General features: G+C 35.9%; 1 protein-coding gene across 1 annotated transcript; it reads left to right on the forward strand.

Annotated features, from left to right (window-relative positions):
- Nucleotides 1–242: 242 nt before the first annotated feature.
- LOC116122760 (ABSCISIC ACID-INSENSITIVE 5-like protein 1) lies at nt 243–3,412 on the forward strand. The gene is made up of 5 exons (XM_031408572.1): nt 243–334; nt 1,854–2,810; nt 2,990–3,061; nt 3,155–3,184; nt 3,302–3,412. Exons 2-5 carry the CDS (start codon nt 1,884–1,886, stop codon nt 3,335–3,337), a joined length of 1,065 nt encoding a protein of 354 aa, XP_031264432.1. The 5' UTR covers nt 243–334; nt 1,854–1,883; the 3' UTR covers nt 3,338–3,412.
- The last annotated feature ends 10,183 nt before the right edge of the window (nt 3,413–13,595 follow it).

Consider the following 13,595-nt stretch of genomic DNA (forward strand, 5'->3'; position numbering starts at 1 on the left):
ATCCAGATGTATGTATTGAAATCGAACGGTAAGAGTGAGATGCATGCACCTAGAGGCTAGAGTTGACTCTCCCAAGCAAGAAAAAAAGATAAATAAAACAGACAGAAAGAAAGTGGCATGTGGCAGAAACGTGTCAAGACAGAAGAGATTGTGGGCACCACAAAAAACCACTGTATTAAAGTGGCAACAATGGCAGTTACAGTAACCATTATTCAGAAAATCAGACCACTGAAACTCCTACAGTGGTCTTCAGAATCCACCTTTTCATTTCTTCGTTTCCTCCGCTCTCCACTACGATTCTCTCATTTTGAAGCTATCACATTCTCATTTTCAGGTAAATATTTAAATTATCTCCGTCGTCTCTCTTCTTCCTACCTTAATCTTAATTTATTTTTGCATGTTTCATCTTTAAGTTTGTCAGAAACCAGCTGATTCTTGTAATAATTCTGTATATTTCCGATCTTACTCAAACTGAAATCCGATTTTTTATTTTCTTTACGTGCATGTGTCTATTATTTTTGTAATACGGTGGTTTTGCAGTTTGCATGTCATGGATTTTTCCGTATAATAAAATAGTTTATTTTGTTTAATTTGAGAACTCTGGTGTAAGATAATTTATTTAGAGAAAAAAGAAAAAAAAAAAAAAAAAGCCGCCGTATGTTTTTGTTTATCAGATTGTGTATTTTATTTTATTTTTTACGGTTTTCTCTTTTTCTTGTTACTGGATTGATGCATGCAAATGGTTTAACTTCATCTTTGTCAATCGGATTTGCATCAATTTCCTTGTTTCATTGTTCAATTACAAAGTAAATACCATAAACGCCTCTTAATTTTATTAAAAAGTGCGGAGTTCCAACACTTGCCCAAAGCCACACAAACCGATACACTTCTATTTCCCAGACCTCAATTTGCTAATTTAACTGCCTTTGGCTGGTTTGATGATTTGCTTAGGACTCTTGCGTATACTACTCAAAATCCTGAGTTTGAATCTCTACTATTAAAGTTTGAATCCCTGCTATTACTAATAAGGGGTAGCTACTGGAGCATTACCGACTACTAATTTAACTACCTTTGGCTAGTTTGATGATTTGCTTAAACTCTTGATATACTACTCAAGAGATTTTGGTATATTACTCAAGAAATCATGAATTTGAATTTCTACAACTACTAAGAAGAGGTAATTACTGGAGGCTTACTGACTACTAATAAGGGATAGTCACTCAAAGTTTATCTAACGGTTAACTTTAAGGTTTTGGGGACTAGTTGAGGTGCAGAGAAAAAAAATTCTAATGTTAATGATTTTCAAGAGCAGAATACAAATATATATTATGTATATAACTATGAAATTACTGTAGTTATACAAATTTGAAATTAACTTTCATACACTTGGTTTTTTAGGGGATTTTGGTCCTTTTAAGAGATATGTTGTCTTTAGATTGTGGGCTTTACTAAGATTTGAACTCGTGATCCATTCAAGAATGACCATGTTACGGGCCTTCTGTATCCTCTGGATATGTCGTCCTTTATTTATTATAGTGAATAAAGCATTATATTATTATATAACTAGCATTCATGTTTTAATTTTATGATCATAATAGGTTGTTGGGTAAAGACAAAATTTTGATTGATTATTTGGAAAAAAAAATTGAGTGTTAATTGATTTTGATTTGTCTCATTTTTCTTAATGAAACTATATAGATGGTACTTAGAGACACATTTGGATGAAAAAATACCAAAAAATTATGCAACTGATACTTATAATTTTGTTTATAGTAGATGCAATTTTTGCTTTCAGATTATTGTCTAGTTTCATCTCAAGTATCTGTAATTGACATCTCCTTCTCAATTTACAGAAGTGCACATCCTTCTCTTTGTTAAAGATAATGGCACTGGCTGAATCAACACCAATTGCATACGGGGTTGACCAACTACAGCCAGTACAGCATGAACCACAGCAATCACAGCATGAAGAACTCCTCAACGACGACGGTTCTGCATCACCATTGAACAAACAAAACTCCTCCATCTTCTCACTTACTCTCGACGAAATTCAACTCAAAAGTGGCAAGAGTTTCGGTTCCATGAACATGGATGAATTCCTCACCAACTTATGGAACGTCGAAGACAATAATCAAGTCACTTCACAACCCAGCCAAACCGAACCAAATGACAACAACAACAATAACGATAAAATGCTAATCGAAAACCAAACAACATTGACCCGCCAAAATTCTTTTTCCATCCCTATTGAACTTTGCAAGAAAACTGTAGAGGAAGTATGGTCGGAGATCCAAAAGGACGATACATCGCATCTAAAAATCGACAGACTTACTGATCATGAACCGCCTCAGCGCCAGCAAACCTTCGGAGAAATGACATTGGAGGAGTTTTTGATCAAAGCAGGAGTTGTGCAAGAAGCTGTTGCAGCAGTCAGGCCTAGTGTTGATCATCATCAACCGAAAATGGTGGTAGCGCCGACGTTGCAAAGCAGCAACGCGTGTTTGGATGCGAGTTTGGGTATGGGGCAAATGATGGCATTAGGGTTTTCTGCTCACCAAAATATGGGGAGTAATTTGTTAATCAATGGTTATACAACCTACCCAATTTACACACCAACTAAGGGCATGGTGGGAGACTTATGCAGTAATGGTGAAAATGAGAAGAGTCATGGCATGGGAATGGAGACTGGTGGTTTGAAGAGCAATAAGAAGAGGATCATTGATGGTCCGCCGGAGGTTGTCGTCGAGCGGAGGCAACGGAGGATGATCAAGAATCGAGAGTCTGCTGCACGATCTCGCGCAAGGAAACAGGTTTCATCTTTATCTTTGTTCAACAAATCTAACATAAATGTATATAATTATGGTAGCACAGAAAAAACTTAACAACACAGCACAGTTCTGCCTCATAAAACATTAAATTTTGATCCCAAACATAATTTTTTGGGTTCGGCCACTGAGCTCTGAAATATTTTATTATTATTCTATTCCAGGCGTATACAGTAGAGTTGGAACTAGAGTTGAATCAACTTAGAGAAGAGAATGAAAAGATGAAACAAATTGTGGTAAGATTAATGAACTTTTTATTTATCTTAAATTATGGCTACTAATTCATTATTCATGCTTATTTTTCTCTTGTTTTGTCTTTGTATTAATAGAAGGAATATGAGGAAAAGCGATTGCAAGAGGTAATAATCAGTATTTAATTTTAATATATTATGATGACATTTAAATATTTTTGTGTTATTTTTATTATATTTGTATTATTTGGGTATCATGCTCTCATGGTTATAGATTTTGAAAAGGGTGAAGAGGTCAACAATGGCAAGAAAGAAGGGTGAAAAGTTGAGGAGAATGAAGAGGACTGCGAGTGCAACATGGTGAATTGGATCTCACAAATAAGATATCATAAAATTAGGCAGAATATCTAATAATATAATTTCTTTGTATCTTGTGACCTTTTTATGTATATGTATATAAATAAATGAATGTGAGCATATGGGAATGTCTAATAAGTTTTATATAAATAAAGCACTACTCTTCCTATTAATTTACCGGAGAAAAGTTTAACATTTATGTGTACTATAATTATAATTATATATATATATATATATATATCTTTTTTTTTTTTTGTTTTGTTTTGTAATTGGGGTGTCTTGACTAGTTTGTGTGCACCTTAACTAATCATCAGAGTTTATTAAATACCCTATAAACTTAAAAGACCAAATAAGTTACAATGTTATGTGCTATAATTAATGTTTGTATTATAGTTTGTAATCTTCTTTTTGAACTTTTAACACCCTTAATTTAGGTAGAGGAAATTTAAGATCTGTAAATTTATATTGCAGGGTATATGCTTCTTATATCAATTTAATAAAGATAAATTTATGAAAAAAATGATTTATACATTTGAGAACAAATGCACAAAAAGTTATATATGGTTGTTCTAAAAAATTAAAATATAGGGTAAATTTGGGTTTTAAATAAGGGTCAGTAATGTTAATTTTTAACAAAAATATTTTTGACATAAATTTATTGCACAAAATTATGACTATTGATTTCGACATAAATTTGTTATATAAATTCATAATTACTGATTAATGCTAAGAATTTGTGTGACAAATTTAATGTTATAATAACGTAATTCAATAATCTTTCCCCAAAAGTTTTAAGAAATTAATTTAAAAAAATCGTCTTTATTTTATTAATTGACGGTCAACTAAGCTGGAAGGATAATTTTACTATTAATTTAAAAAGTTAACAAAAAATAAATAAGTAAAATATTCTATTAATTGATTGATAACAAAACTAGAAAAGTCAAATTTATCATTAATTTAAAATACAAAAAAAATATCTTAAAGGTTTAGTCTTGTTGATACTAGATTTTGCACCAACTAGAACGATTCGATTGACCTTGATGGAATCGAAATTGATGTGTGCGTAGTTACGGGTAACCAGTAATGTAATGAATCAAGATCAATTAAGTAAATGACATAATGAGTTTTTAAAGTGGTTCAGCAAGTTATACTCTTGAACCTACATCCACTGTTTTTGTATTTGCTGTAAGAGTTTACAATAATAATCCTAGAACAATTTGCTAACCCCTTTTTCATCAGTGGAGGGGTTTATATATAGATTTTGTACAAAGGAAATAGCGAAAATAAAGGGATTACAATTAAGATTGAAATGCAACTCCGATATTCTCGCAATTGAGTGTTGAGATTGCGCCAAGATTGTTGTTGATCTAATCCGTTCCAAGATATCTAGGATCTGAGGTTATTTGTGAGTTGGTTGAACAATTGTAGGGATTGGTCGCGACTAGCTTGTGCTAGGTCGAGCTACATCTTGACGAGCTTATGCTTGGTCAAACAATCGATTGAGTCGAACCGATTATGGATCGAGTTATAACCTCGCTATTCTCCGAGCTTGATGGAAAAATCACACACAATATCTTCCCCCTAGTGTTCGATGCTCGTTTCGAGCTTCGAAGACTATTGCTCGATTTGATATCAAGCTCGGACTTCGTCGGTTGTGTGATGAATGCAGATCTGGCCGAGCTTCATGAATCGGACTCATCTCCGGTCGATGTACTCAACACTTGGCTTTTCCTCTGCTACGATATTCTTGACAAACTCGGAATTTGAAATAAAGGGCATATATGTAACTTCCACGTGGTCATGTGGCATTAAATGCAGTAGCCTTTGGCAATTACTTTTCGTCGTGCGTGGGTGACTGCAGCTGTCCATGCACGAAGTCGAGGCGATGTGTGGTGACGATTATGATTGTGGCAGTCTGACGGTTGATTGACCCTCGTAGATGATTGACATGTGGCCACATCCAATGACCAGGATTGCTCGACGAATGGAGGGCCAAGATTCATTGTAGATCGACGGCTACGATCGAATCCTGCCCTTTTGTCTCCCATGCAAACCACTATAAAAGCGAGCAACCTCGTCAGAACTTCTACACACTTTGCAAAAGTTTTCAGATTTCTTTGTTTATTTTGTCGCTGCTTTTTCATTTTGATGGCACTTTTCCAACGACTTTCTTCCATCTTCACACTTCAATAAGGCTTCTTTCTCTTCCTTTACTTGTTTTTATACCTTTTGCGGTTGAGGGTGGCCATTGACTCGGCCACATTGAGTTTTTTTTAGGGCTTTGTTAGGGTTTTTTGAGTATGTTTCCGGTGGTTCTAAGTTTAATGAGGGTTTACAGTGGCGGTTGTCAGAATCCTGGTAGCTCGCTTGTGTTCGTTGTCTGGTGCGAGCTACGTTGGGTGCCTGAACTGAAAGCAAAGTGTGGATAAGTCGCCGAATTTTCGAGCTCTGACACATGTTCGCTTCTATTTCATGTACCTAGAGGTGAGCTTTCACCATGTCTTCGTCGAGTAGCCACAGCATTGATCACATGTTCGACTCTCCAATGGGCTCTGCGGTTCTCAGGGATGTAATCCCCGAGATTTATGAGGACATCGTTGTAAGAATACATGCTTAGAAAGGGTAAAATTGGTGTAAAACATGGTATAAGGTCATATGACATGTTATTGAAACTAAAATGGTGAAATTGTTACCTTTTTTGCTTTACAACTCTTGTAACTTGAAAAGGAGTTCAAGATCTTCAACAAATTTGATGAAAATCCTCAAAGTAAAGTCCACCCCAAGATGAAGAAAAGAGAGCCGGCCATGAGAGCTCAAGAGAGAGATTTTCAATCCGAATGAAAAATTAGATTAAATTTGGGAATATCACTTATTTATATACAAGGACCATTTTACTATAATTTGAAATTGTTCTCAAGTCCTTGAATTAATATGAATCATATATTAACAGTTAATACAAATTCAATATTATTTTCAAGTCCTTGAAATAATTTCAATTTAATATTAACTCTTAATATTAAATCATTATTGATCCTAAGTCCTTGAAACAATTTCAATTTAATATTAACTCTTAATATTAAATCATTATTGATCCTAAGTCTTTGAAACAATTTCAATTTAATATTAACTCTTTAATATTAAATCCTTGATTTAAACAAATTTATAATCAAGACATATAAAATAATCCCGTTTAATATTTAACCCATTATTGAATCTAATTCAATAATATATTTTAGTCCATCATTGAATCTAATCCAATAATGACCAAATTACCTTATTACCCTTGGTAAGTGTTAGCTTCCCATGAGTAATCATTTCTCACCAATACATAAATTCGGATGCACACATTTACATCTGAACATCGTTAACCTTTAACGATATGTATTACTCTTTCTTCTCATACTTGGTTTTTAGGTGTGACCACTTAGGTTCATAGTAACCTAGCCGTACGCTCAATGTCGCAATCCGATATGTTTCGTCATAACTCTTTATAACCAAAACTCCCATGGATCATGGTAGGCATCTAGCAATGCTCCATAACCCCTAAGCTACAATGAAGTTAAACTCCAATGAACCTTTTTTTTTTCCCGATCGTACGTTTTATGTAGTAAAATCACTCCGTCGTCTAATCCCGTTAAGTTAGGTTCATGGTATGTCAAAACCCTTAACTTAATCTTTATTCGAATTGTCAATCAATACAATGGAACATGTCATCATGAAACTCCTTTTTCATATGACTATTTTGTACTCTCGCCAGAGATTTCATTTTTCCAATGCTTATTGACTTTCGTTTGGGAACTCAGGACCAAACTATTTCAAGTCAATGGATCACATATTAACCACCACTTGTCCTCGAACATGAATAACATATGACCAACCAGCTTCTTACACAAAACATGACTGGTCTCGTGTATATACACCATATGAATCATTTGCATCCTATGTCGAGTCCAATTGTGATGTCTCAAGTCTAAAGATTAGTGGTACATTAATACGATCTTGCGATGTATCATTGACCACATTCTAAATGTCCATGTGATTCATCGTAATCGGTCATATTCGGTAAACAGTTCACCAACCTTTTATCCATGCTAATGCCCTAGTGATATACGTCTTATGTAATGTCTCACTAGGCAAGTATTCACTGAGTATCCTATAGAGAGAATCCAGAGAATTGCTAGTTTAAAAAAGGGTGTTCGTCTAAAATTTTCATCTTTAATCCAGTTATAACATACTATTACACAAAGATTATTTCTCACATATATAAATCCACATTAAATTCTTCACTGAGACAGTGTATGCAATCCTCTCGCCAGCTTGACGTCTCCTGACCACTACAATTTAATACCTGCAAAAATAAGGAATGCTATGGGGTGAGCTATAAATGCTCAGTAAGTAAACCAAATCTAATTATGCTCTTACTCTGTTGCCCCCGTTTTCGCAGTACTGCTTCTAAATTTCTGCTTGCTTTCTCTGTTTATTCTCAGGCGTACTACTTAGTAGTCTTCTATTTTTCTCAAACCTTTATAAATCCTTCTAGGCCTGTGCTACTCTTTATCATTTTACTTCTCTTCTCTGCTAGATTATAACTTTCTGTTTCTTTCTTTACTCAACAAATCACTAAGTTTTCTTGCTATTTGTCATATTTCTAATTTCTGTTCTTTTCTTACATGTATTAAATTTCTGTTCTTTTCTTGTATATCTCTAATTTCTTTTCTATTCTCGTAGGCTTCTATTTTCTTTTCTTCTCTATTCTCATGGGTTTCTATTTTCTTTCTTTTTTGTTTTCATGGGCTTCTATTTTCTCATCTTCTCTATTCTCATGGGCTTCTGTTTTCTCATCTTCTCTATTCTCATGGGCTTCTATTTTTTCTTTTCTTGGCTAGTCAGACACGCAATAATAAATAAACTGTTTAATCTATGCATAAATGCATAAGATGCAATGCACAGGAAATGTTTGATGCATATGCAAATGATCATGTTTGTATTCTTTCTGAAAGTTCTTTTCTAATTCTTTTCTTTTCTTTTTGAAATTCTTTTTGTTTTCTATTTCTCATTTTATTTTTCTTTCTTTCTGAAACTCTTTTTGTTTTCTCTTTCTTATTCTATTTTTTTTTTCTTTCTGAAATTCTTTTTGTTTTCTGTTCTGGTTTCCTGATCGGACTAGGCTGAGGCATGGATTTGGAACCCTAGCAGTGTGAGCGTATTCTGAAATTCTTTCTGGGTACAATCCTCATCCACATGCATTTCTAGCGGACTGTACAATTCTGTTTTTCTATTCTAAGGCTGCTCACTGATGGCGGCGTGCATGTGGGAAACTTCTGCATCTTTGTCGCCACTAACTAATGCAGCGAATGCTCACAGGTTCCCCATCGCAACAGCCCTCTGAAAAACATGCTCTGTAAATCTGCAAAATAACTAGCTGGACATTTTCCAATAATTATAAAATTTCTGAAATATATGCTATGCTATGTCATGCATTTATATGTTGTCTATGCATGATCCCAAAATACGTGTCTGACTCTGGCATGTATTCTATTAATTCTAAGGCTTTTATTTCTATACTTTTCTGGAAAGCCCAAAGTTCTATCCTACCAACACACTTAAATTAAACATTTTCTTTTTTATTCTTTATTTCTAAATTCTATGCATCGTGTGTACGTACGCGATTCTATAATTTCTACATAATTCTGTAATTCTTCAATTCTATCATGCTATGTAAAATGTACATGTACACAAGTACATTAGCTCTCACAAATTCTACTCTTCTATAATTCTATTAGTGAAATATTAAAACGGCACAATTCAACTAGGGAATGAATTCTACATTTTGGGTAATCTAATTTCTTCTATAAAAATCTATGCCACAACTTAGGTATTAAGTCTACTAACTTGCCCAATTATGCTACTAGTTTTTCTCAAACTTATATGTCACATAACCATGTCATTAAACAGCTCTCTAATATTTTTCTAATGTAACAAACATGGCTTGTACAACTTTCTAAATACAAATCTTAATGCCATAAATTTGCATTCTCTTACATGACCATCAACTTCAATTATTATACATGCCCTTCTTTCTTCTTTTCTTTTGGCTACATTCTATATTGCCATATTAATCATTATAAATTCAATCTAACATATGGCACAACATATATACTTTGGCTAAATTCTAATTTCTTTCTAACATTCTTAACTAAACTTTTGGTCAATCTATTTCTTGGATGTTTCTTTTGATATCTATACTTGGGAAAGCTTTTCTATTCTTTATGCAATAAAATACTAATTACATATTTTTTGTAATTAATCTCAAAACAAGAAACAACAATATACTCATTTGGCCAAGCCATTATTTGGATAATCTTTCTAAATTCAAGTACACAAAACTTGAGAATTTACTATGGCATATTGATATGTCATGACATAATTCTACCATTCTCTACTATCAACAATGTCATATCAAAGTAACAATTTAACATACAATTCCTTTCTAAAACTTTCCCAAGGCCATAAGTTTCACAATTTCTAATTCAATAACTAAAATATAATGTGCTATTAAAGAAATACTAAAGGTTCAAGTAACTTGAACCATGCACTAAGAGTCATTTATCTCATTGAACTAACATAACCAAGTAATATTCTAAATTTTGGCATAACAAAATGCACTCTTGAATACTAAAATTTACACTTAGTTAAGCCCAGCATAATCTTTCTACTCCAATTCTTGCCTTTCTCTAACCATTTCTTCAACAGGATTTAACCAACTCATGCATGCATTTCTCTCTGGATTTTCATCAAACAATTCATATGCACATGCAAAAACTTAGTTGGCCACACTTCCATATCTCTCTAACTCTACAAAAATTTAAGCCAAATCCTATGAATTTTCTTTGAAATTTGATGAAGAAATTTGAGAGAAAAAGGGGTGAGGGGTGGCGTGTACAAGGGACAGAATGGCTAGGGTTTAGTTTATTGCAACCTTCTAACTATATATATATATATTCCCATTTTGCCCTTGCACTTTTATGATAATACCAATTATGTCATATGTGCATTTACCGATATACCCTCACTTTCAATGGATTTAACACATGTTCTTGGTCATTTTCACCATACGTGCATTTACCGATAACCCTCACTTTCAATGGATTTAACACATGTTCTTGGTCATTTTCACTCCCCACTTTTTCATCTAGTTGTGAGTGAAAAGACCATTTTACCCTTATTCTTTAATTTCTTTCTATTACTTTACAAACACGTATTTATCTTGGCATCACATCACGTGTATTGTCCATAAACTTTCTACCACTCTATTCTCATAGCTAGCTCACTTAATACATTATATTTATCTTACTCACTTTTAACTTGAACACGTGATTCTATGTGAAACGACCATTTTGTCCCTATTGAAACTTTTTATGGAATTCCTCTATAAAACTAGTTAAATATATTACCATATTTCTGAATGTGGGTATTACATCTTATAATCACCCACAATAATACCGTCACATGATATTCAATGTAGGCATTCAGCGTGCCTACTATGCAGTGTTATTGCTCAATTAACATTACTTACGTAGGGAATGCTTCGATGATTTGATCTTCTAAAGATCCGTATCATCCGGACATTTCACATGCATTATAAATAGTATAAATGAAGCAGTAAACAACATGTGAAATTAGAACTCTTTCTTCCATTCTTAAAAGAATATTTACAAGATATAATGCCCTGAAACCGACAACACGATTGGTTCCTAAGGCATACACTAATAGTCATTGCGCGGAGCTTGGATCATGATGCGACGGGCTCTTTTGACCACACTTTTGTGGAGATTTCTCAGTCAAAGAAATCGCTGACCCATAGGCCCTGGAAGGAACCATATTCCTTGATTGAGGCCGAGGATATTAGGCGCATAAATAAAGTTTATGCACCTCAACTTTCCTTAAGGGCTCCGGGAGGCTTCTATTCATTTATGCGCCTCAACTTTCCTTAAAGGCTCCAGGAGGCTTCTACCATAAAAATCCCCTTGCCGGTTGTGTGGTGGTTTCTGATACGCTCTTGAGGTATGGGATGTCATTCTCCCTCATTACTTCATCGCCAATGTTTTGGAACGGTTCGGTATCGTTCCTTTTCAATTGTTGGTGAACTCGTATATAATCATAGTAGGCATGTATATAGCATACTGAGTAGCCAATTTGGGTGAGCTATCTGTAGAGGAGCTTGTCTATTTGTATAGATTGAAAAAGAGTCTAGACCAAACATACTATTTCTCCAAGGCAAGAAAAATACATTTTAACGGTTTGCTCGACGTCCCAAAGAAAGTTCCGCACTGGGACTCTTAATATTTTTTCTACAAGGCCAGGGAGACCGACATTTTTGCTCCAAAAGCTAGTAAGATTCTGACCCTTATGAGTGCAAAGAATGTTTCGAAGCTTGACTGTCGAACTAACCAAATTCTTTTGCTTTGCAGTAAACGTCGAGCAAAACTTTCTTCCTGAGGTGGGCTTAGAGCAACTTCAACGCTTCAGCAGTCTCCCAGAGGATGAGCGCAAAGTTATCGAGCTTATCACGCTTCCTCGGTTGAAAGAGTACGGCTTTTGTGTGGACAAAACCAAGTTCAAAATCATTCTTGAGAAAGGTAAGTGTTTACTTGCTCGCTTCTTTTCTTTTTTCGCTCTATAGGTCACTGATTGTTTAAAACCCTTCGCAGATATATGGGCCGAAAAACCTAAGGGCCTAAAGAAGAAGACAACAGCGCTTGGGGCTGCCAAGAAATCGATGGCCGCTCCGATAGAGAAACAGCCTGCTGATACTGCTAGGGTGTCCAAGTAAGGTACCTCGCTCCCGGTCCTTAAGCACAGTAGTGGTGAGCTTGGGAAAGGCCCAAGTGCCAAGAAGCTTGTGATTGCCTCCAAGGTAGTTGGGAAGAAGGTTACCCCCGAGCTCTAAAAGGGCTTAACGAAGAAAACCCCCCAACCAACTAGAGGCTTGGGGAAACAAAAAGTGTCCGAGCAACATGATGGCCAGTCAATAAGAAGGTGCTAGAGCAACAAGAAGGCTTTGGCAAGTAGAAATTGGTCGAGCCACAAGAGGGCTCGGGTAAGGAGGTCGCAAGGCAAACTAGTGGCCCTAAGAAATCTGCGGCTAAGGATTTGGCTAAGAATAAGTCTATTCCCACGGGTGAGGCTACCATTCCCGTGGGAAGTAAATCAAGCTCGCCTTAGCAAAGATGCAAAAAGGTGGATGAGGCAACTCAGGTCTTGCTCGATGCACTAATCAATGAGCTTCTTGAGCACATTGGCATTGAGGCCTCAACGGTTAGGAATGCCATCACCCTGTGGACTTTCGCGGGTATAAGAGATTTGTCTCCTCACCATCGCTTGCTTGGCCATGCAACTACGTGACTAAGGTATTAATAGCTTGTCCCCTTTACTTTTTCTTATGCTTCTCCTTCTTCTCCGCTAACTCTTTTTTCTTTTTAGGCTTGCATGGCGACCAAGCTTTTTTTAAATAAGAGTTACACCAAATTGGAGGGTACTCATCTAAGGTGGCAGGAGGCAGAGGAGCTAAAAGAGGATGCCTTGGCTAGGGCCGACTTGGTGGAGAAGGAGAAGGACTTGAAGCAAGCCAAGCTTGATCGGCTTAAGGAAGAGGTCGAGGTCTTTGAGGTCAAGGAAATGGAGTTCCTTGATAAGATCAAGGCGAGCGAGACCTCTCGAGTAAAGGTTGAGGTGAAAATGGCCAAGGTTAAGAAGAGTTTGGCTCAATAATGGGGTGCCAACAACAAGTTGAACTTTGAGCTCGCCTTGGCTTAGAAGGCTACCTTGGACTGGGAGGCCAAGTATGAAAAGGCCTCACTCGAGCTTACCAAGGAGGCAAAAGTTCATAGAGGGGCAGAGGTTGAGGTTGAACAACTTAGGCTCAATATCAGGGAGTTGAACTTGGCCATCACGAGCCGTGCTTGGGAAACGCCGGTCTTCCTCGTGTAGAAGCTGTGGGAAGCTCACCCTTTGCTCAACTTTTCCTTTCTTCCAAAGGCTTATCAAAAGGAGGTCAACAGGATGAAGACTGAGGCCTATGGCATGGAGTATGTTTATTCGGACGATTTTGAGCGTGACGGCGAAGGTGAGGAAGAGGTCGAAGAGGGAGGGGAGGGTGTTGGTGTTAAGCAACAGGTCGAAGATCCAGCTTCTCTAGACACACTCCCGCCTATTGCTGACC

The sequence above is a fragment of the Pistacia vera genome, unplaced genomic scaffold (assembly GCF_008641045.1).
Source record: "Pistacia vera cultivar Batoury unplaced genomic scaffold, PisVer_v2 Contig137, whole genome shotgun sequence".
Taxonomy (NCBI): Eukaryota; Viridiplantae; Streptophyta; class Magnoliopsida; order Sapindales; family Anacardiaceae; genus Pistacia; species Pistacia vera.